General features: G+C 40.3%; 1 protein-coding gene across 1 annotated transcript; it reads left to right on the forward strand.

Moving 5' to 3' along the window:
* Positions 1–256: 256 nt before the first annotated feature.
* On the forward strand, positions 257–19667 carry LOC308113433 (uncharacterized protein). The gene is given in 11 exon segments (XM_080469724.1): positions 257–339; positions 2460–2515; positions 3166–3792; positions 4065–4691; positions 4921–5652; positions 5844–6010; positions 6014–7626; positions 8990–9166; positions 9583–9750; positions 18136–18182; positions 18391–19667. Coding segments are annotated over 9 exon segments (4605 nt in total). The 5' UTR covers positions 257–339; positions 2460–2515; positions 3166–3293; the 3' UTR covers positions 18966–19667.
* The last annotated feature ends 2822 nt before the right edge of the window (positions 19668–22489 follow it).

Here is a 22489-nt window from a genome sequence, read left to right on the forward strand (position 1 = left end):
TGACTTAGGGAACGATGTGCCAAGGTAGGACATAGAGGTGTTTGCACTGTAAAAGAGGTTTGTTTACAAGTGAAAAGTGACAATAGGTGACTACATTAAACATCAACATCTAAATGTTGATTTAGATTTTTCAATTTGTTGTAAAAAAATTTCACTTAGTTTTTTCGTTGCCTTTTTTAAAACATTTATTTTTTTGACTGTATAGACCATCTTCACCTGTGTGCTTTTGTCTTTTATGGTTTGACTATATAGATCAGCTGCACCTGCATCCAGCACTGATTCACAGAGGAGTGACCGGTCCAGAGAAAAACCTCCTGACTTAGGACATGATGGACCAAGGTAAGACCCTGAAGAGGCATTTATGTTGTAATAGACCCTTTACACAGTGACGCCACTCAACCAGCCTGCAGGTGAGCATGCACATCATGGCGTTTCTTTCCAACCTCTGGCACAACAACAGAACAATAACAATCGCGAATGGGATTTATTGTTATAAAGATTACTGCATAGTAACATACCATTTAAAGACATTGGCCCTACTTAAGACAGGCTTTATTTAATGACATTTTTTGTGTTGTCTTTTTATTTGGAAAAGTATTGAACTACATGGTGGTATCGGTATCGATACCAAAATGTTGGTATCGTGACAACACTAATACTGACTATTCTTAATACAGAAAAATTATTATGAACTATAACTGTTATGTGTGAGAAGGGGTAGGATTTGATAAGTTTACTTCTTCCTACCCCTTTTCAGGCATGTTAATCAGATGTATGAGGCATGTATGTGTATGCCTATATGTGTGTATGTGTGTGTATTGACATATTGGTTATGTATGTGATTTCACAAATTGTTTCAGACGTCACATGCCTGATATTAATGAATAAAAAAACACCCAGTGCTTCACCTGTGGAAGGTTAAGTTGATTGGACATGATTTGGACAGACACACACCGTCTACATGAAGTCCCATAGTTGACAGTGCAATCAGAGCACAAACCCAGCGTGAAGGAATTGTCTGTAGTCCTCTGAGACAGGATTGTCTCCAGGGACAAATCTGTGAAAATGTCTGGAAAACATTAACATTATCATTATGGGGTATAGTGTGGAGAATCTTGAGGAAGAAAAATTAATTTAATTATTTTTTTGGAAACCTCCAGATTTAGGGTATGTTTACACTATGTTCACGGCAGCCATGGTCGCCCCGTTTGCTCGAAACGTAGTGCGGCGTGAGATTTTGGGAAATTTTGAGGAAGGCGTGGCACGTTTTTCACGTTCTGTCAAGGCTTTCGACGGATGAAATGTGGACGCCGGACCATTTTGAAAGTGCGTTTATGCCCCAAAGGGCCACCAAAAGTGAAGGCAATCATTGTATCCTGAGACTTTTGCTGGGTGCATACATCCCTCTTGATTTCTTTTTCGGTGGCAGAGCTTGTAGAAGATGTTCTGCCGTTGATTGCTCAGACTCGAATGAAACTCCCCTCCGGGCCCGGCTTCCTCCCAGACCGTGCGCGCCGTGGCAGACCTGGGTAGAACGCAACTCATCGGGTCCACAAAATGTCACACACCGGGATAAGCCGCGCTTGAACGTGATGAAATGGCTACCATACAACGTAACTACGCCGTGAGAACCGTGACCACGCGTGGCGCGACATGATAAAACATGAAGCAACCGTGAAACAACTGTGATAGAACGCGCACTAAACGTCACTTCCTGTAAGCCTGCCGTCCCACTACAGACCGCCTCCAAGTTCTATAATGGCAAATTACGTGCGGCCACGTTTTGTGACGTTCACCCCGTTTTGCTATGAGCTACTAAGTTTCTCATCCACACTGTGGCCGGCGTGGCAAATTTTTTGGCAGTTTAAAAATCTGGCTTGGCGATCACGACCTGTTACGTTTGCCCATCTCGTCCCCCTGCGTTGTCTCACGTTCATCCCGTTTTGTTCACGGTGGCCTGAAACAGGGCTGTGGCCGTGAACATAGTGTAAACGTACCCTTAGGAAAGAAAAAGCCAAGCGAAGAACATTTTTGTAGATTTAAAGAAGAAACACATTTACATGCGTAGACAAAGGAAGCAAAAAGTATAATAAAGTTTAATCTCTGAGCGTGAAGTGTTTTCCTCTTTGTGCTCTTTCATTGGCTCATTGGGTTTGTTTCACAAAACATCTTTATTTGCACCCAGCAATGTTTTGTAGAAGTCCCTGGTGAAAGAGAGATGTGAAATGAACGCCCAAAGTAAGAAGTAAAGAGCTCAGAGAATTGATAATGTGGTAGATTATACAACATTTATTCTGAACCATGATGCCTCCCCTTAGAAATTGTTTTATTTCCTCCCCTTGAATAAAGCAACCAAACACATTTCGCAGAAGCTCAAAATGTGTAAAATGTTTTAAAATGATCTCGCTGCATTTGAAAACTCCTCTTATGTCAAATCTATCACAATGTCTTTTTGACAGCCTGCCTGACCCTCCAGTGTCGAAGTCCAAAGAGGATGACCCTCTCAACTTTACAGGTTTGCACTAAAAAGACGGGTGCACATTTTGCCTTTTATTGGAGATGTGTTTGGATAAACATTTTGGTTTGACCAGAGAAAAGAAACTGCCCTTTTCTCCCATACATATGGGAACACTTTAGTACATGAATGATATACCTGAAATTACTACAAAAAGGCTTAAGTTCAAAAACATCGCCTTCACACCTCAGTATTTGCCATCTCATCACATGACTAATGTCTGTGTTTCCCCTGGGAGTCGACTCAAGACACAAAGTGTTTCTTCATTTGGAAACAGTCAGAGAGCTCTGTGTTTATTGACATTTGTGCCCACATGCCTACTACAGGTATCACCAACAGAGTTTATCTCAGTTTTGGCTTTAATTAAGGTCCTTTTACAACTTTTTGGGGCACTGGTTTGTTTGTTGGTATACAATAGTTGAATTGAATTTCAAGTTAGAGAACAGTAGTCCTCATGTTTGTTGAAAAATCTAAATGACTGACTTTGAAGAACTTTCATTAGCCTACACTAACATATAAATGTAGCTTGCAAACTTTTAATTGGTCAACTGAAAATGTTAACAAATACTCTTCAACAAAATATTCAAAGTACAATTACATTTCGATTCACTTCTTTTTTTCACTTTATAATCTTTGTTTTATTTTCTCAGCGGACAGCCCCAGACAAAGACTAAGAAGCGATGGGAGAAAACACATCTTGGCAAAGTATGAGGATGTACTCAGTAACACAGAGGAGCAATCAAATCTCTATGATATAGTCAAAAAAAAATTGAAGCCAATGCAGTCTTACGATGAAATATTTATAAAGTCAAAGAGCGATAATGCACGAACTGTGCTAACAAAGGGAGGGGCCGGTGATGGTAAAACCTTTCAGACGAGGAAGGTCATGGTCGACTGGGCAAAAGGAAACTCCAACAAAAACATTGACTTGATCGTCCCTCTACATTTTGATGAGCTGAATGAAATGAAAGATAAGGATGAAACCATGGAGAATCTGCTAAACCATTTCCTGAACAACACCAAACAAAGTGACATAAGCTTCTGCGACTGTAACTTGGCTATTGTTCTTGATGGCTTGGAAAAGTGTCAACTTCCTCTTGGATTTAAAAAGAACCAGAAACTCGCAGATGTCAAAGAACGGGCCTCAATGGATGTTCTGCTCACAAACCTCATCGTGGGAAACTTGCTCCCCAAGGCTCATCTCTGGATCATCTCCCAACCTTCAGGAGTCGACAAGATTCCTAAAAAGTATATTGACAAAACGATGGAATGTCGAGGTATGAAACTCCTTCAACACTAATGATGAGTAATGATTGTAAGGGGGAACTGCATTTCTATATTTACAATTAATATTTAGTGATGTGAAGATCAGTACAATGATACTGACCGTTTCAATACCAAAGATATTTATTGTCTCAGCAGATTTTAAGTTATACTTAGAAGTATGTTTCTTTCACTATTTCATACCAGGATGTGAGATGATTTCCATCACAGTATACGAGTTCTTGAAAGTCACTGAATCATGTCATTTTTTATGATCCCTATTTAGATGACACCAAGATACGACTCATAAACGAGGCAAAGAAAAAACTCTTGGATCAGTATGAGATTGAACTGCGTGGGTTGGAAGAGGACTCCGAACTTTACGAGATGTCTGGGAATAAGGATGTACCACAAACCTACAACAACATTTTTGTTAATGCAGAGAAAAAAGATGTGCGAACTGTGCTAACAAAGGGAGTGGCTGGCGTTGGTAAAACATTTTGGACGAAGAAGTTCATAGTCGACTGGGCAAAAGGAAACTCCAACAAGAGTATTGACTTGATCATCCCACTCAGTTTGAGCAAGTTCAAAGCCAAAGCAGAAGAAATCCAAAGTATGAAAGACCTGCTAAGTCCTTTTCTGACTGATGAGAAATGGAAAGGAAGAAAAGATTACATTTCTCAGTGTAAATTTGCTTTTATTCTTGATGACTTGGAAAAATGTAAAAGTCCTCTTGCCTTTGAAGAAAACAGTTGTCTTACTGATATCAAAGTATCAGCCTCAATAGATGTCCTACTAACAAACCTCATCAAAGGAAATCTGCTTCCCGATGCTCGTCTCTGGATCATCTCTCAACCTGCAGGAACTGTTAAGGTTCCTCCTGAACACATCCACAAAGAAACACAATGTCGAGGTGAGAAACTGCTAAATCACTGCAAATGTAATGCATATTCACAGTTGGGATCTATACTATGTGTTCCTGTTTTGGCTGAATAGTTGCCTTTATTGCTCAAAAAACATTGAAAAGATATTGAATTTCAGTTCAGTATTTTTAGCAGACAAAATAAGAAAAATACTTTTATGATGTATTTTGATCACTGACAAATGTTTAGTAATATGTTTATATATTTTTTTCCTATCAGAGACATCGAAGCGCAGAGAAGGCCTGGCTTTAAAGCTAAAAGAGCGATACCGTCGAGAGTACACTCCAGTTGAAGACCATAATCATCCTAACCAGAAAAACACAGAACACATCTTGAGGGAACACAGCACTGAGGTCACTGAAGACGGGAACACTGATGCACAGACCACAACAAAATCAGTTACACCAGTAACTGTATCTGATATCTTCAAAGAGGGAAAAGACAGAAAAGTCAGAACTGTGCTGACAGTAGGAGAAGCTAATATTGGAAAATCCCTCCAAGTACAGAAATTCATAGAAGCATGGGCAAAAGAGAAACATATAATTTCTCGTCTGTTTGACTATGGAAAACAATGGTGGAGCAAAACTGAAGATGTAGAAGTCATTTTCCCGATTGACTTGTCAAAGTTTGATTTGCGAGAAGCGAAAACAGTCAGTTTGGTGGAACTTCTCAATAATCTCTTTGAGGAAACCAAAAAATATGTGATATCTGACTACTCAAAGTTCAAACTTGTGTTTCTATTGGACGGATTGGATGCCTTTCGACTTCCTCTTGATTTTGACAACGAAGCCATCTTGGATGATATCAGAAAGCCAACCTCAGTAGGTTTGCTGTTGACAAACCTCATCCGGGGAGACCTGCTGCCTTCTGCCAAGCTTTGGATAACATCTCAACCTTCAGCGGTTAAAAAGCTGCCGGCCCACTGTGTTGACAAGAAGACAGAAATACGAGGTAAGATAATAATTGCTAATGCTATAAATTGATGCATCATGGGATTTTTACAGTCGTTTGAAAATGTACCGGAAAGAGTGGTTGAGATAGATGATTTTCAGTATATATATATCTAAAGTCACAAAAAAGCAGAACTTCTTAGTTCAAATTCAGCCCACAGTAAAAAAAATTTTTTGAAATATTCCTTACAGAGAAACCTCACATTGCAAGTAAACGGAACCTGAAATCTCAACTGGTGAGGCAGCTGACCTACGTACCTCAAGGGACTGACAGAGGAAACACCTCAGCTTTGCTAAATGAGATCTACACAGATCTGTACATCATAGAGGGTGACAGAGCAGACGTCAATAAAAAGCACTAAGTCAGACAAGTCGATGATGCAAGATCAGCGAGAGAAGAAACGCCCATCAAATACTCCGACATCTTCAGTAATACATCTGTTGGAAACAAACACATCAAATCTGTGCTGACAATCGGAATGGCAGGCATAGGAAAGACATTTGCATCAATGAAGTACGTACTGGACTGGGCTGAGAGTCCAGCAGACGAAACTATTGATTACACCTTTCTACTTCCGTTCCGGGAGTTGAATTTGAGAAGAGAGCAAGAACACAGTTTCGAGGAACTGATTCATCAGTTGTTTCCAGCAATGAAGAACTCAGAAATAACCGACTATGACAACCACAAGATTCTGATCGTCTTGGATGGCCTTGATGAATGTCGCCTTGATCTCAATTTCAATGACAATATCGATTGTACAGATGTGAAAAAGACAACTTCAGTGAATGTTCTGCTGACAAACCTCATTCGGGGAAAACTGCTTCCAGAAGCTAAAATCTGGATCACATCTCGACCTGCAGCATCAAACAATATTCCTCCTGACATGGTGACTCGAGTTACGGAGGTGCGAGGATTCAATGAAAGGCAAAAGGAAGAGTACTTCAGGAAGAGATTTACCAAGAAGGAGTTGGCTGAACAAGTCTTCTCAGAAGTGAAGAAATCCAGGAGCCTGTTTATCATGTGTTACATACCTATTTTCTGTTGGATCACTTCAAACGTTATGGAGGACATCATGACAAAACCCCAAAAAGATGCGCTGCCAAAAACTTTGACCTACATGTACACGCGTTTCCTTCTGCAGCAGTGCGAACAAGCAAATGTGAAATATGAAGAAACTGAGACCAGTGAGAATCCTGAGGCCGATTCATGCTGGAATACAAGAAACAAAGAAACAGTCCTTGCTTTGGGAAAACTGGCCTTTGAGGAGCTTGAGAAGGGAAATCTTCTCTTTACTGCAGAACACCTTGGTGAGCGTGGTATTAACATTAAAAATGCTGCGGTTCTTTCAGGGTTATTCACACAAATCAAGCGAGAGAGCTGCGGGCTATACCCGCAGGAATTGTTCTGCTTTGTCCATCTGAGCATTCAAGAGTTCACAGCAGCTTTGTACGTGTCTCACAGACTCACTAACAATGGTGAAAATGTGTTCACTCCCTCCACTGGGAATTCAGACTCACCTACATCAGACTTCTACAAAAAAGCAGTGGACAAAGCTCTGGAAAGCAAAAATGGAGACTGGGATCTGTTCCTCCGCTTCCTGCTCGGTCTTTCTCTGGAGACTCATCAGAATCTACTGCGGGAGCTGCTGAAAACACCTGAAAACAAAAAGAAGGCATACCAGGAAACCGTTGAGCACATCAAAAAGAAGATCAGAGAAGTTGGTGATGCAGAAAAAAGTCAGAATCTCTTCCACTGTTTGATTGAGCTGAATGATGACTCACTTGTTGAGGAAGTCAAAAAGTCTCTGGAAACACAGAACTTTGAAAACTTCTCCCCCTCCGAGTGGTCAGCTCTTACGTTTGTCTTGCTGACATCAGACGCAAATCTTGAGGTGTTCGATCTGAAAAACTACGTGAAATCAGAAATGGTGCTCCTGGGAATGCTGCCGGTGGTCAAAGTTTCTGAAACTACACTGTAAGTACTTTTGAAAGTCATTACTTCTGAAAATACTGTTTTATTGTTTTACTATGTTTCATGACTGGGCTTTGCCACAGATATCAGGATGTGTAAAATGAAATGAACCAATGAACCAGTCTTACACAAAACAATATGCTCCACACGTTTTTGACACCTATATATCAGGGCTGCTCAAGCTTTTTCTGCCATTGAAGCCACAATAATCCAGCTGAATCAGATTATATAAGCAAGTCCCCACGTGGTAAGTACACCATTAAGCTTTGCATAATAGTGGTGTACGATACTCCAAGATTTGGTATCGATGCAATACCAAGTAAATACAGGGCCAGTATCGCCGATACCAATCAGATACCGATACTTTTTAATATTCAACGCTAAGTTGATGGAGGGAAGGTGGAGTTTATGGAGGGAGGGGGAAGGTAGAGTTGATGGAGGGAGGAGGGAAGTTGGAGTTTATGGAGGGAGGAAGGGATCTGGAGTTGATGGAGGGAGGAGGGAAGGTGGGGTTGATGGAGGGAGGAGGGAAGGTGGGGTTGATGGAGGGAGGAGGGAAGGTGGAGGTGATGGAGGGAGGAGGAAAGACGCTAGTGGTTGTAGAATTGTGTCCGTTTATTCCTCTTTTTAACACCCGGCTGACTCGCACAGTCACTTCACACACACCTGCAGTAAAACAGCGGAGAAAACAGTGGGACAACAACAACTACACTCCCCAAAATCAAAACATACTACAACTCCACTTCCCACAATGCACTTGTCATTTAAAGTGACATGCTCGGCATGTAAAGCAGGCAAAAACGGCAGAGAAACTAAAATTAAGTATCGATCTTATTGCACTGGTATCATTCGATATCGATACCAACGTATGTATCAATATTATCGATATTTGGATCGATCTGCCCTATATTTGTCACTGACAATGTAACCTAATAAAAAACAATACAAAACATAGATGAGATCATGAGCAATGAGATAAATGGCAGTATTTACCTACAGGTTTGGGATTAAACCGGATCAGGACGCTTGCATTGAATGTTAATACTGACAGGTCACCAGTGTGGCTAACTGAGCAAGGCTCCAGCTGCTTACTGGAGGTTTCTGTCAGGAAGTCCATTTATAAAAGCCAAATACAACATGCAGATCACATGCTCTGCTGTGGCGATCTCAGAAGTGAGCCGCAAAAATATTCTTTCTCTCAGATCACGACGTGCCATTATTAAAGGTAGTTTAGGAATGATTCTGCCTGATATATTTTGCATACTGTTTTTGCAAAATGGCTTCATCCTTAATGTTTTGTTTCCTCTTTTCACAGTCCATAAGTGCCAAAGTGCTTCTGATTTTTTCTTTTTTTTCTTTTAAACAGACTTAGTTGGTGTGACCTCACTGAAAAATCCTGCAGTGGTCTGACAACCTCAGTCCTCAGCTCTGCATTGTCGAATCTCACTGCTCTCGACATGAGTCATAATGACTTGAAGGACGCAGGTGTACAGCAACTTGCTGAAGGGCTCAAAAGTAAACACTGCAAACTGAAACGTCTCAAGTAAGTGTGGAATGCATTTATTATTCGCTTCATGTGAGCAAGTTGCACAGTAATACAACAAAGGACGTGGCGCCTATGATGATGACTGAGACAGAATCTTTTGTCAGGCATATATGTTAGTTAGAACCATATGATACACCTTTTTTGGTGTATTTATTGATTTATTTATTTTGGGGGTGTGAACATGGAAGTCATGGAAGATCAAAGTCCACATACGTCTACTCTGCTGATGTGCAGAAGTGTTTATCAACCAGTGAGCAGGATGCATAACTCCAGAGAAGCCACAGCTCTCAGAGGAGCCCGTAGGGTTTGGTCTGCAGTCTCCTGGCACATATGAAAAGAAAATGTGATTACAAGCTGAATTGATTTTCATTGCAGAACCTATTGGAGTGACTACATTTCTTTGTGCTCTGTAGGTTGGCTGGTTGTCAGGTGACAGAGAAAGGCTGCTCCTACCTGGCGTCAGCGCTCAAGGAGAACTCGGATTCCCACCTGAAAGAGCTGGATCTGAGTTACAATCACCCTGGAGAAAGTGGAGTGAAAGAGCTCAGTGCTCTGTTTGCGGATCCAAGTATGAAACTGTGGTAAGTTGAGATGCTAGTGTGTTTGCACATTTTCAAACATACAGCGTCATTGCTAGTACTATTAGTGTTGGTGATACTGAGGCAACATCTCTAATGTAGTAACGTTTTGGGCATTCAGAAACATTAAACTTAATTTTACTACAGGTACCTGAAGTCACCAAAATGGATTAATACTAAATTTACATGGTTGTTCATCGATTGAAATACTGATTCTTTGTTCAGAAATCAGTATGTGAACTTCAGACTGTAGCTTTTGAGTTGATTAACAATACGCGAATTAGATGTAGTTCATAGGAGTCAACTTTCAGTATAACAATGCATCTGTGTAATTTGTTTTCCATTTAAAAAAAAGAACCTTAAATATAAAGATTTGTGGACTATGATGTCTTATATTCACCCCCTCATGCGTGAATGTTGCTTCAGTTTTTGGCTGGGTGTATTATAAACCATCACATCAGTGTTCTGACTGTGGAGTTTATGAATTCTGATCGCTTGGGGTAGATGTTGATCCCTAAGTAAGTTATAACTGTGGTATAACATTAAAAAGTATCTCATGGTATATATATATATTTTTTTAAACTTAATTTTTATTGAAATTTTTTCAGTTTTCACAGTTACAGTGTCAGGGCAAAACAAATATACAAAATCTATCCATCTTTCATCAACCAAAGTCTCTATTGTCCAGTGGCGGCGGTGTCCTCTTCTGTCCTCCTGAAGTCAGTCCATTTTTCCCACTTTTCTTCAAATTGAGACTCCTGTAATCTTAGTTTGTGAGTGAGTCTCTCCATTACAAATATTTCTTCAGCAACACGTAACCACCGCTCCCGGGTCGGCGGCTCCACTTTGTACCACAATCTGGTAATCACTTCCTTGCTTGCTGTTAGTAATATCTTAAACAGATATACGTCTTCTCTTTGTATCACATGAGGTATGTTTCCCAAATACAGCATCTTACAAGTTTTGGGGAACTGATATCCGATTACTTTTTGTAAACTCTGCCATATTTGTTCCCAATACACCTGTAATTTGTGACAGGACCAAAATATGTGTGTGTGATCTGCATCAAAGTGACCGCACAATCTCCAACATGGCTGTTGTGCCGACACCACTTTTGTCCTTATTTTTGGAGTTATGAAAAATCTAACAATATTTTTCCAGCTAAATTCCCGCCAAACCCTGGAGCTCGTGGCCGTGCACTGTGATTTACACATAACAAACCATTCTTCTTCTGTTATTTGTTCATTTAGCTCTCTTTCCCATTTTTCTTTAATATATAGAGAGGAATCGTCCCTATTTGACACCAGGTTTTGGTATAAAGCTGAGATCACTCTACACTTTTTCCCTTCATAAGCTTTCTGGAATATCTCCACTATTCCATTATCTCTGTCAATCTTAATCTCCTTCTCGAAATAGTGTTTTAGTTGTCGATATCGATAGCGTTCATTTTCCTTTAGTCCAAATTTTTCCTTGAGTCTCTCAAAACCCTGCAGCTTCCCCCATTCCATTATGGTGCATATTGCTGTGATTCCTTTGTTTGCCCATTGCTCAAATCCTCTATCAATCGTCCCTGGTTTAAACCTGTGGTCAAATGCAAACCAACTCAGCGTCTTTATCTCCTCCTCCAATTTATACTTTTCCACCACTACATTCCAAATTTCTACTGTAGTTTTAGTTATTATATCCAGTCTATTATCCAGTTTTCTCAACAGTCCTTTGTCTGCTATTAAGTTCCGTACCTCTATGTCCATTGTGCCCAGTTCTATATCTTTCCATCTTGCGACAAAAGCATTGTTGCACCAAAACACCAGAGGTTGGATTTGTGCTGCATAGAAATATTCTTTCAGGTTTGGCAAAGCAAGACCTCCTTTCTCTTTAGGCAGCTGCAGGGTTTTATAACGAATCCTAGGTTTCTTCCCTCCCCATATGAACCTTGATATCCACTTATCCCATTCCATGAACTGTTTTTGTGGGATTTTCACCGGCAGAGATTGAAACAGGTACAGAAGTCTTGGTAAAATGTTAAACTTAATTATCTCTATTCTTGAGCTGAAATCCAAACAAATAGCCGACCATATGTCCAGGTCCCTCCTAATATCATGGTTCACTTTTGTGTAATTTGCTTCATATAGCTTGTCTATTCTGTTCGTAATGTTGACTCCCAGGTATTTTATTATTTTAGCATCCCATTTGAGCTTATATACATCCTTTAGTTCTTGCGATGCCGAGTAATTTATCGTCAAAATCTGTGTTTTTTTAACATTAATTGTGAATCCTGAATATCCACCATAACATTCCAATAGTCTCATTGCTTTCGGAAAACTTTTGTCAGGGTGCTTTAAGAAAAACAATATATCGTCGGCAAACAATCCTATTTTATGTTCTACCCCTCCTAATCTCACTCCTTCTACTCCGTCCTGCTGCCTGATCATCTGGGCCAGTGGCTCCATAAACAGTGCAAAAAGAGTCGGAGAGAGACTACATCCCTGTCTAGCACTCACAATACCATGTAGAAGTCATTTGACTTTTCTTCCTCTAGATACCAAAGAACAGTCAATTGACTCACAGACTTTCAGCTAACACCTCACCCTCAGCTGTTTGTCATGTAAACAAGGCTAATACTGGTGCACCACAGGAGGGGGAGCCAGGTATTGAAATGCACATGTGTACATGCATATTTATTGAAATCAGGAGAACCACATTGAGATTACGCACCTCTTTTAGTACATAAAAAAGTTTGCTGTGTCTTATATTAATTCTAAATACAAAAATATTCTTAAAACAAATAAATAGCACAAAAGACAAATAGATGGAAACAATAAAAAGTACAGTCGCAGAGAAAGACAAAACTATAAAAGCCACCAAATACTTAAATATACGTTAGCTAAAACAAGAACAAGGTTAGGTTTGTGTTTCCATGTGCTGTAAAACGGCCCTAAACTCGCCCAACATGACAAACTGTGAGTTTTTAATTTTTTTCTGTACAGCATTCCATAAACATGGAGCAGAATACATAAAGGCTTTTTTGCCCAGTTTATAATGGATGGTCGGAACTGTGTGTAAAAACAAGTCTTTAGACCTCAGACTGTAGTTATTCCTGGGACACATTATAGCAGGCCAACCTGCTTGTTCACAATGACATTAGATGGCTGAGCAAAGGTAATGCATTGAAACGTTTCTGTGAACTAAGGGAGGATATTCTGATGTTTCTGCGAACTTCAACATTACAAAAAGCTGGCAAGTTTCTGTCTCTGATGGAAAATGAGGAGTTTAATGCGGCTGTTTGCTTTCTGAGCGACATTTTCCATCATTTGAACCAACTAAACATGGAGCTGCAGGGCAGAGAGAAGACAGTAGCAGAGCTTGTTGAGAAACTTCATGCATTCCAAAGAAAGCTCTCCCTCTTCTCTGCTGATCTTTGTCCTGGGAGGATGCTTCACTTCCCCACATTGAGGAAATCTGGTCTGAAAATTACCAAGGTGATGTCAGGATTTATAGAGTCATTGAAAAGCAACTTTGCCAGTAGGTTTGATGACTTCAACATCGCCACTGAAGTTATGAGATTTGTGAAGGACCCTTTCTGTGTGAATGTGGAGTCAGACTTTGCATTGAGAGGAACGGAGCTGGTATCATCATTGGATGAGGCGTCTTTACAACTGGAACTCATTGACATTCAGTCATCAGATGACTTGCAACAGTCATTTCAGAAGGCAGGTTTTGAAAAATTCTGGACCTGTGAAGTCAGCCAAGAGAAATTTCCACACTCAAGGGATCTTGCACTTTTTCTTTTGACAATGTTTGGTTCAACATACACTTGTGAGTCGTCATTCTCACATATGAATGCAATTATAACTCATGACCGCATGTCCCTTACTGACCAGCATCTGCAAAACTGCCTGCGCATTGCCTTGACAACCTATACACCTGACTTCACTGGTCTTGCGAGGTCAAAATAATGCCATTTTTCCCATTAGATGGCAAATCTTTTCGTGTTGTATGTAAGTGATCAGTCAAGCAAGCAATGAGTATTGTTTTATGTTTACTGTTTGGCTCAGCTGGACTGAAATTTGGGGTGTCTGATGCAATTCCATCAAAGAAAATGTAGTGAAAAGCCCTCAGCAGAGGAACTGCTGAACACTGGCATTGTAGAGAGGCCAACTGAGGGACGGTCACAGTGATTATTCTGTCTTCAAATAGATGATGGTTATATGTTATTTGAATCATTTTGTCTTGATAAAGTATCTTGCACTTTTATTTTGTTATAATTATATTTGGAGGCATACTATGCACTTTTGTTTTGGATTTGTTGGTGCACTAGGAGGTTGTTTGCCTGTTTGATTAATTAAATTCTAAATGACTGATTTGGTGCTTCAGTTTGAAATACCATGCACTGCTGTGTTGCTGCAGTTCTCTTTATTTTGCACTTTGTTACTTTTGTTGTTATTTTTGGTGGAGATACATTTGATGTTGCCTGTTAATCAAATGACTGGAATCATAAATATTGAGGATAGCGACCTGTAAAGTTGTGTTGGTACAGTTATGTTCAAGAAAGTGATGTTTACTGTTGGTTAATTGTTTTTCTCTAATTGCCTGTTAATATGGCCTGGATATTGCTCGCCTGGTCAGATTTTTTAATATTTAAACAAGCAATTTAAGTGTCACAATGGCAGTATGTGTCAGTGTAGCACAAAGTACATTGTTAAATACTTGCAAAATACAATACATTGATTTCTTCAATATGTTGTAATTTTTTCTTTATTTGTTACTGTAATTACTCATTTTGTCCGGCCCCTTACTTTTCATCAGTTTCATGAACTGGCCCCGATTCCAAATTAATTGAATAGCCCTGCATTATAGGTTATCACACACGCAAATATTCTACAATTTATTGCTGAGATTTATTGAGTGTGCTAAAAGAAGCTCTGAGCTTTGCCCATCCCCAAACACTCCAAAACATCCAAGGTGTGAAAAATTCCAATGCGCAAGTCAGATTCTCATTTTCACTCCCCTGCTGATCCTCAGGTAATGTCCTTTCATTTGTAAATAGAGTCATTTGACTTAGAGCTGGGACTTGGAGGAAGTCTGAAAAATCATGGTATTGCTAGTGCTAGTCCCCCTCTCTAATCTGAATTGTTTTGTCAGGCTGAGTGATATGGGTCTGTAGTTACTGCAGCATTCTCTATCCTTGCCCTCCTTTGGGATTATGGAGATGATGGTCTCCTTCCATGAGGGAGGGATCTTACCTGACCTGAGGGTACAATTGAATGAGTCACATAAATATTGACATAACTCCCCCTTGAAGGTTTTATAAAATGAGGCCCCAAATCTATCTGCTCCAGGTGATTTCCCCGGTTTTGCCCGGCTAATTGCTTCTTCTATCTCTTTTAGTGTGATTTCTGTGGTCAGCATCTTATTTTGTTTTGCGCCTATAGATGGCAAATCCAATCCTTCTAAGAACTCTGTCAGATGTTCTCCTCCTACAGAAGCACGCCGTGAATACAGTTTACTATAATATTCCTCAAAAGCCTTCTCTATTTCTTCCGGTTTATATAGAGTTACATTTGTGATGGGGTCCCTTATTTTATGTACGTTTGTTGAGGCTTGCTGTTTCCTTATACGTCTGGCAATGTTTTTTGTGGCTCTTGCTCCTCCCTCATAGTATGTTTGTTTACAAAATCTTGCCTTCCTTTCCACCTCTTCTAACAGTATATCATCTATTTCTTTCCTTACTTCCTGAATCTGAGTATATACCTCTGAGTCCTTTGACTGTTTATGTTGCTGTTCCAATTCTTTTAATTTACCAATTTGCTTTTGATACATCTCTAATCTTTTTTTGGCAAAAGCTGTGTATGATATCAGCTTCCCTCTCATCACGGCCTTCAGGGCGTCCCATAAAATTATCAGATCTACTTCCCCATTATCATTTTCTTCTCTGTATCTCATAATTTCTCCCTTCAATTCTGTAATCAGCCCCTTGTTGTTTAGAATACCTTCGTTGAGTCTCCATATTGTATTTTTCCTCTTATTATTCAAATTAATTTTTAGATAAACTGCACTGTGATCTGATATATCAGCTACCCCTATCCGACACTCCTTTATTCTGTGTATGTCACTCTTATTCAACAAGAAATAATCAATCCTGGAGTACATCGCATGAGGGACTGAATAGTGGGTATAATCTCGATCAAGTGGGTGGAGTTCCCTCCATACATCCAACATGTCCATCTCTGACACTAACATGTTTACATAACTACTAATTTTCTTTTTGCTTCCTTTTGTACTTGTCGTATCCAACCTATAATCCAGTACCACATTAAAATCCCCTCCACATATCAATGTCCCTTCTGTTTCTGAGTTCAAAAGATCGAATATTGTTTTATAAAATTTTTTCCCACATTCTGGGGGCGCATACACATTAAACAGTGTAACCAGTTCGTTTTCCAGAGTACCCTTGACCATGACATATCTCCCTTCCTTGTCGTTTATTTCTTTGATCATCTCAAACCCCAGAGCGTTAGAAATCAATATTGCCACTCCTCTTCTATGATTTTCTCCAAATGAGCTGGCAAACGAGTTCTTATAGCCTAACTTTTTAAATTTAGCATGCTCCTCCCGTGACAAATGTGTCTCCTGAAGGAAAAGGACCTGCATCTTTTCCTTTCTGAGCTTGGTTAGAGTTTTATCTCTTTTTTTTTACATTCTTCAAGCCGTTAACATTTAATGACACCACCTTTATATCTCTATGTTGCATCATTTGAATCCCTTGAACTGATCCTCAGCCCCTCAACTGAAACATTATCAACAATGTCAAAAAACACAGCCCTGAGAACACAAAAAGGGCAAACACAAAACCTGAACTCCACAGCAAACAGGGGCCGCTCACAACACCGACCCCATCTCCCCGTTGGTAGGAGTGGGGGATAACCTTCTGTAAACAAAAAAGGGCCCCCCCTAGTGTTCGGGGGAAGACCTGATGTAGGTCTTCCCATGTCACCAGATAAGTCCAACAGTTATTAATTTAGTAACTCTCTCTGTCGATTATTGTCCAAAACACAAAAGGTTCAGTGAATAAAACACAAACAAGAGAAAAGAAACCAAACCTTTTCTCTGTTTACCAGGCAGATATCACTGCTTTATCTTTTAAACTCTTGTAGTCTTTCCTTTGCTCGGTTTCCCGCGTCCTGACTCAGATCCTCTAATGCCGCAGCGGATCCGCTCTGACCCCGTTTCTCTCCGACGCGTCGCCATTGAAGCGCCTTCTGCAGGCGCTCCTCGAGCGGCGCTCCGATGTTTGCCGCGCCATCACGTCTTTCAGGTGTCTCCATCCCTCGCTTCCTCATGTCTTGTAGCACGTCCTCGGCGTTGTTATATGTCTTTGGTCCTTCCGGCCAGTGGACCCTCATCTTGTCCAGCGGTGTTTGGAAGCGGATCTTCTTTCCGTGGAGGATCTTTTTAAACGCTGCGTATGATTTGCGTTTCTTCATCACCTCCGTCGGATAATCGTGATCAAAAAATATGCGTCTCCCGTCGATTTCAGTATTCTTTTTCCATGCTTTGGCCAGAATATCCTCTTTTGTCTCGTATTTCAGGAAATTGACCACAATAGATCTCGGAGACGTCCCAGCTGGTGGTTTTTTGCCAAAGCTTCTGTGCGCTCGTTGAATTTGACGGATTCACCGTCCCTTTCAGCGACATTATAAATCCTCAAGTTGCAGCGTCTTCCGTGTCCCTCCACCTCGGTCAACTTTTCCTGTAGTTTCTTTTGTTGTTGTAATAACGTGAGGATTGCACATTTCGCCTCCACGCTCCACTCTTCCGACTCAGTCACCCGCTCCTGCATCTCGTCAATATCCTTCCACTGCTGTTTAATTTCTTCGGCGTTTCGTTCAATTTTTTTTTATTAATTTCCTCTTTGAACCCGGCGAATTCTCGTCTGACTTCTGCTTTGAAGTCATCTCCGAATTTCGTAAGGTCCTCTTTCAGCTCTTTCTTCAAGTTTCGTATTTCTGTTGTAATAACACCGAGACTCTCCATTAATAAATGAGGCTGTTCGACACTCACGTTTTCCCCTTCCATTGGTTCGACCTCGTGGTCGGTTTCTTCTGGGTCATTGGACATGGTTTTCTTCCTTGAACCTTTCTTTCCTCGTCCCCCGCTCATTTCGTGTTGATCAAATATTCGTGTTTTTCAAGTTTTTTCTAAGTTTTGGGGGATAATTCACCTAATCGACTTGGGAGCTCCGCTCTATGCTGCCATCTTGGTATGCGCCCCTAGTGGCCCCTCCATCTCATGGTATTTTATATGGTTGTTGGAGTTGCACTGTTTCATTTCCCTACCTTGACCTGTGCTATTAACAAACATCTAATATCTGCTATTTTTATTTTATAGTCTGGACTATGCTGGAGAACATCGCTTGAAGCCAGGGATAAAGAAGTGTAAGTCTATTTTTGAAACTGATTCAATATCTTTATCTCCTCAGATCAGAGATATCATTTTGCTTGTGGTTTTAGTGCTGTGGTAAAACTTTTTCTTTGCTGTTTTCTCTATCGGTCAGGTGTTTTTGATATTTTCAAAAATAGGTTTATTCTTTATGTGGTTTTTAGAATTATAACAAAAGCCTTTTTCTCTTTTTTTCTATTCCAGATGATGCACTTCTGAAGTTTTGTAAAAACACAATGGGCAGAAGGCTAGTCCTGTTAGATAAAGATAAAAACAGGAAAATTAAAACTGCGGCGTTCGTGGAACAGAAAGTGGCCAGTCCTAAATGTGAAGCGAAGTCGCCGAAGTTTAAGAGGACCCAGGTATTTTGTGAAGAAGGCCTGGAAGATCTTGGCTACTGGGAGGTGGAATGGGACGGGATGGTCGGCATTGCTGTGGCATATAATGAAATCGGCAGAGATTTGAGCAGTGCAGGGGGTCTGGGCTGCAATGAGCAGTCCTGGAGTCTGATTTGTTGCAGATCTGGCTTCATGGGAAAGGATGGACAGAAGTTCACTGGATTCATTGCCAGTCATGGGAAGGAATCAACACACATTCATATGCCATGTCACCAAAAGATAGCCGTGTACCTGGATTGGAAAGCTGGGACTCTGAGTTACTACGGCGCCTCGTCAGATCAACTGACCCTCATACACACCTTCCAGGCACAGTTCACAGGCCCGCTTTTCCCCAGCTTCTGGTTTAAAACGGGCTGGGTGACTTTGTGTGACATAGTCTGAATAAAGATGGAGCTGTGTCAAACTAAGAATGTGGAAATATAAAAACTAAACAAAATAATGGAAAGAAACACTGCACAAAAAGTTGCTTTAGTGAGTTGACGATGTCTTTTTAACAAAGTGTTTGCCTTTATATTTGCAAATATGTTTCCAAAATGACATGTGGAAAAAAAATCCCAATAGCACCATTCAACTTTATTCATGTCAACTTTCTTTATGTAGTGCCAAATACCACATAGTATCATCTGAGCTGGTTAAAAACAAGCAAATTCCATCTTATGGAAGTGAAGTTGGTATTTATGACTTTTTTTGTTGTTGCCTGAGGACAAACTGATGATATACAGACATCAGCACAAACAATAGTTCTATAATTGTTTTCCCTTCAGTTTTCGAAGCAAGTGGAAAATAAATGCTCCAAGTGTATTAGTATTCAGTGTTGTATAACTATTATGGTCTTGAATTTAATATTGTCTGCGTAATGTCATTGCATACATTTTTGTGTGAACATTTAAAGCGATGGGTTTACATTAAATTTAAATTTCTTAACCTTTCTGATATGATTTCCTTACATTGTCATTGAACACATTTCCTCTTCAAATCGCTCTTTGACTGTACAAATAACTCAAATAACCAAAAAGACTGGCTTGTAAGAAGATAGGAAATAACTACTGTAAATGATAAGTTATTTGTGAAAATAAAATGTTTAAATAAGAAAAATCAGGTTCCTGTCTTCTATGATTGTGACAGATTTTTGTGGAATGTTGTTCACATTTTACTCATTTGGCTTTTAAAATACCTGCGTAGGAAAAGAAATGTAATATAATGAACTTGCTGCTGCTTCTGATATGATTATTTAACTGTCTTTTTATTTGTGGGCCAGTTCTTCACTCTTTGAGGTTTGCATTTGTTTCCCTGTCTTTCTTGACTCATAATGAGTTGATTTCCCTCTCTCTCTCTATCCTGAGCCCAGTGACGCCACGCTGTGGTTATATTGTTGCCGTCTTACATACGATGAACCATGTTCAGTGCGGATGTTTGGATAGTTGAATGAGAACTGGTGCAGTGGAGACAAACAGTTATAGTCAAATGATGGCAGCTTATATAGATCTGCAAGAATTTGCAGGATTTGCCGATACATGGCTTTATAACACTTATATTTTTGACAACTCATTTTTGTTGCTCAAGTGGAAAAAGGTTGGCCGAGTGAAATCAGACATGGCTCAGGTGAGCCGTTACACAACCCGACTTGTCTCTGCACCGGATCCAGTCTTGTGTTGGATGCTGAGCTTTACCTTGTTTAAGGCTTCCCTACAATATGTCAGGTGGTTGGTGATGATGGGTATTATTTTTTATTTTTTTCACAAGTTATGAATAATATTTTCTAATCTCACTTGTAAAGGGCTTAAAGTTAGTCGACCAGAAAAAATCTTTAAAATATACTTCCCATAAAAGGCATCAGTTCTGCACAGAAATTAAAGCAATACATTAAAACAAGGCCATCACCACTGATTACCGCTAATTTCCAAACCACAGTCGCCTAAATCGATCACACCAAAGTCGCTATGTTTACAAACAAACCGGAATTTGTGACCATCAAACTGCGTTTATGTGTCGCTAAAGTCAACTTTGGAAACCTGCTGCATGGGTTTCTGGGATATGGCAGATGGCGTCACGGCAGCTCAAGCAAAATGATTAACGTTTGACCGATTCAGCCTGAAGAAAAACCAGACTTATACTTACGGAGTATTCAAGTCACGAGAACAGTACATTTTCTTTACATGACGAATGAATGAACATTTTAAGCTTGGAAAAAAAAAAAACCCAAGAAAACCTCAGTTCAGGCACCACTATTAACATGCGTATTTGAAATGGACACAGCACCGCACCGCCTCTCTTCCTGAAATATATGCACGAGCATCTGAATGTAGGCGGTAATGAATTACACCCGTGACACACAAAACTTGATGAAAGAAGCAGCAAAGGGAGGGACGGACTGGGAAATGAAAAGAAACATCCGGGACAATGTGGGTACCAGCACACTGAGGGCCTCTTCACACAAGCTGCCTCATTGTTTCCACGAACCTAATTCTTGACCAGACCTGCAAAGAGACTGAAAAAAGGACTTCCTGTTCCAACATTACAGAACTTATCAAACAACAACAAACTAGTTTGATTTATTTCAGGATCTTTCCTGTTTCTCCTCTTGTACTCTGGAGCATTGATCTGCTGCTGCTAATTGACAACACATTTCATGCGCTTTGTGTTGCTGCGCCTGCATCTCTGAAGATTTGTTTTGATTAGGGGGCTGCCCGGGGAAGCCTTGCGTCCAGTGAATGAGTGTTTGTGTGGGTTTAGTGAATCGAGACCAGGGACTTTGTATGTGAATGTCACTGCTTTTGAACTCAGCATTTCACATTTCTCTTGCAGTGATCAAAAGAGCGTTTTATATCTTACACAGTTTGTTGAATAGATCGGCTGTTTTTTTGTTGTTTTTTTTTAGTCGGCTGAATCTATGTCTCCATCAGCTATTGGAGGCATTTAATTATGTTTGATTGGATGAATTTATTGAAAGAATGCCAAAAATCAGGGCTGAAACCAATTGAAAATAAAAAACATTAAAGGGATGACGGTTTCTGTGTCAATGGCAATATGTTACGAAAATAAAAAAGCAAAACAAAACAGACTAATTGCCACATTTGTTTGAAGACTAACAATGTGGAGTTTTTAAAAAGAATGCACTGTGAAAAACATCAAAAGCCAGAGAGGAGAAAAATGCTGCATGCTTTCAACTGAAAGCTCCTGGTTGAGTTGTGCAAGTTTACTGTTAAATGTCCTTTGAATAAATTGTGAGTATTACCAGTGAAATGTAATGAAAGTTTGCAGAAGGCATTGGATAGTTTGTTGCCAAGTGTGAAATAGTTGGGATGTGGATCAGCAAAGTCAAGACTAAGTCCCTGGTTTCTGTCATGAAGAAGATGGCATGCCTTTGCCTGGTGGTGGTGATGGTGGGGGTGGTGGTGGGGGTGGTGTGTGTGTGTGTGTGTGTGTGTGTGTGTGTGTGAGGGGGGGGGTTAAAGTATCTGTGGTTCTTATTCACAAGTCATGGGAAGAGGGATTGCAAGATTGGCCACAGATTTGAGCAAGTGGCTGCTCCAGTGTTATCCTGGACTGTAAGAATGAGATTGAGGCTACAAGCAGCTGAAATGAGTTTTCTCCACAGGGTGGCATGCCTTGCTCTTTGTGTTATAGAGTGGGGGGCTCAACCTCCCCAGAGCGACTCTAAAGTAGAGTCGCTACTCCATATTCAGAGAAACCAGTTGAGGTGGTTCAGGCATCTGATTAGGGCGCACCCTGTTTGCCTCCCATAAGGGATCGACCAGACACGTCTGAATGGGAGGAGGCCGGAGAGATGGTGAACCTCTGCCACAGTCACAAGTCCTTTTAAGACTCTAACAGGTTTTCCTCCGAGATGGCTCTGCATTTGGCTTCATCCATCTTCCCATCAACTCTGAGCAGCTTTCCCGTCC

This window comes from Lipophrys pholis, assembly GCF_963383615.2.
Source record: "Lipophrys pholis genome assembly, chromosome: 8".
NCBI classification, from domain to species: Eukaryota; Metazoa; Chordata; class Actinopteri; order Blenniiformes; family Blenniidae; genus Lipophrys; species Lipophrys pholis.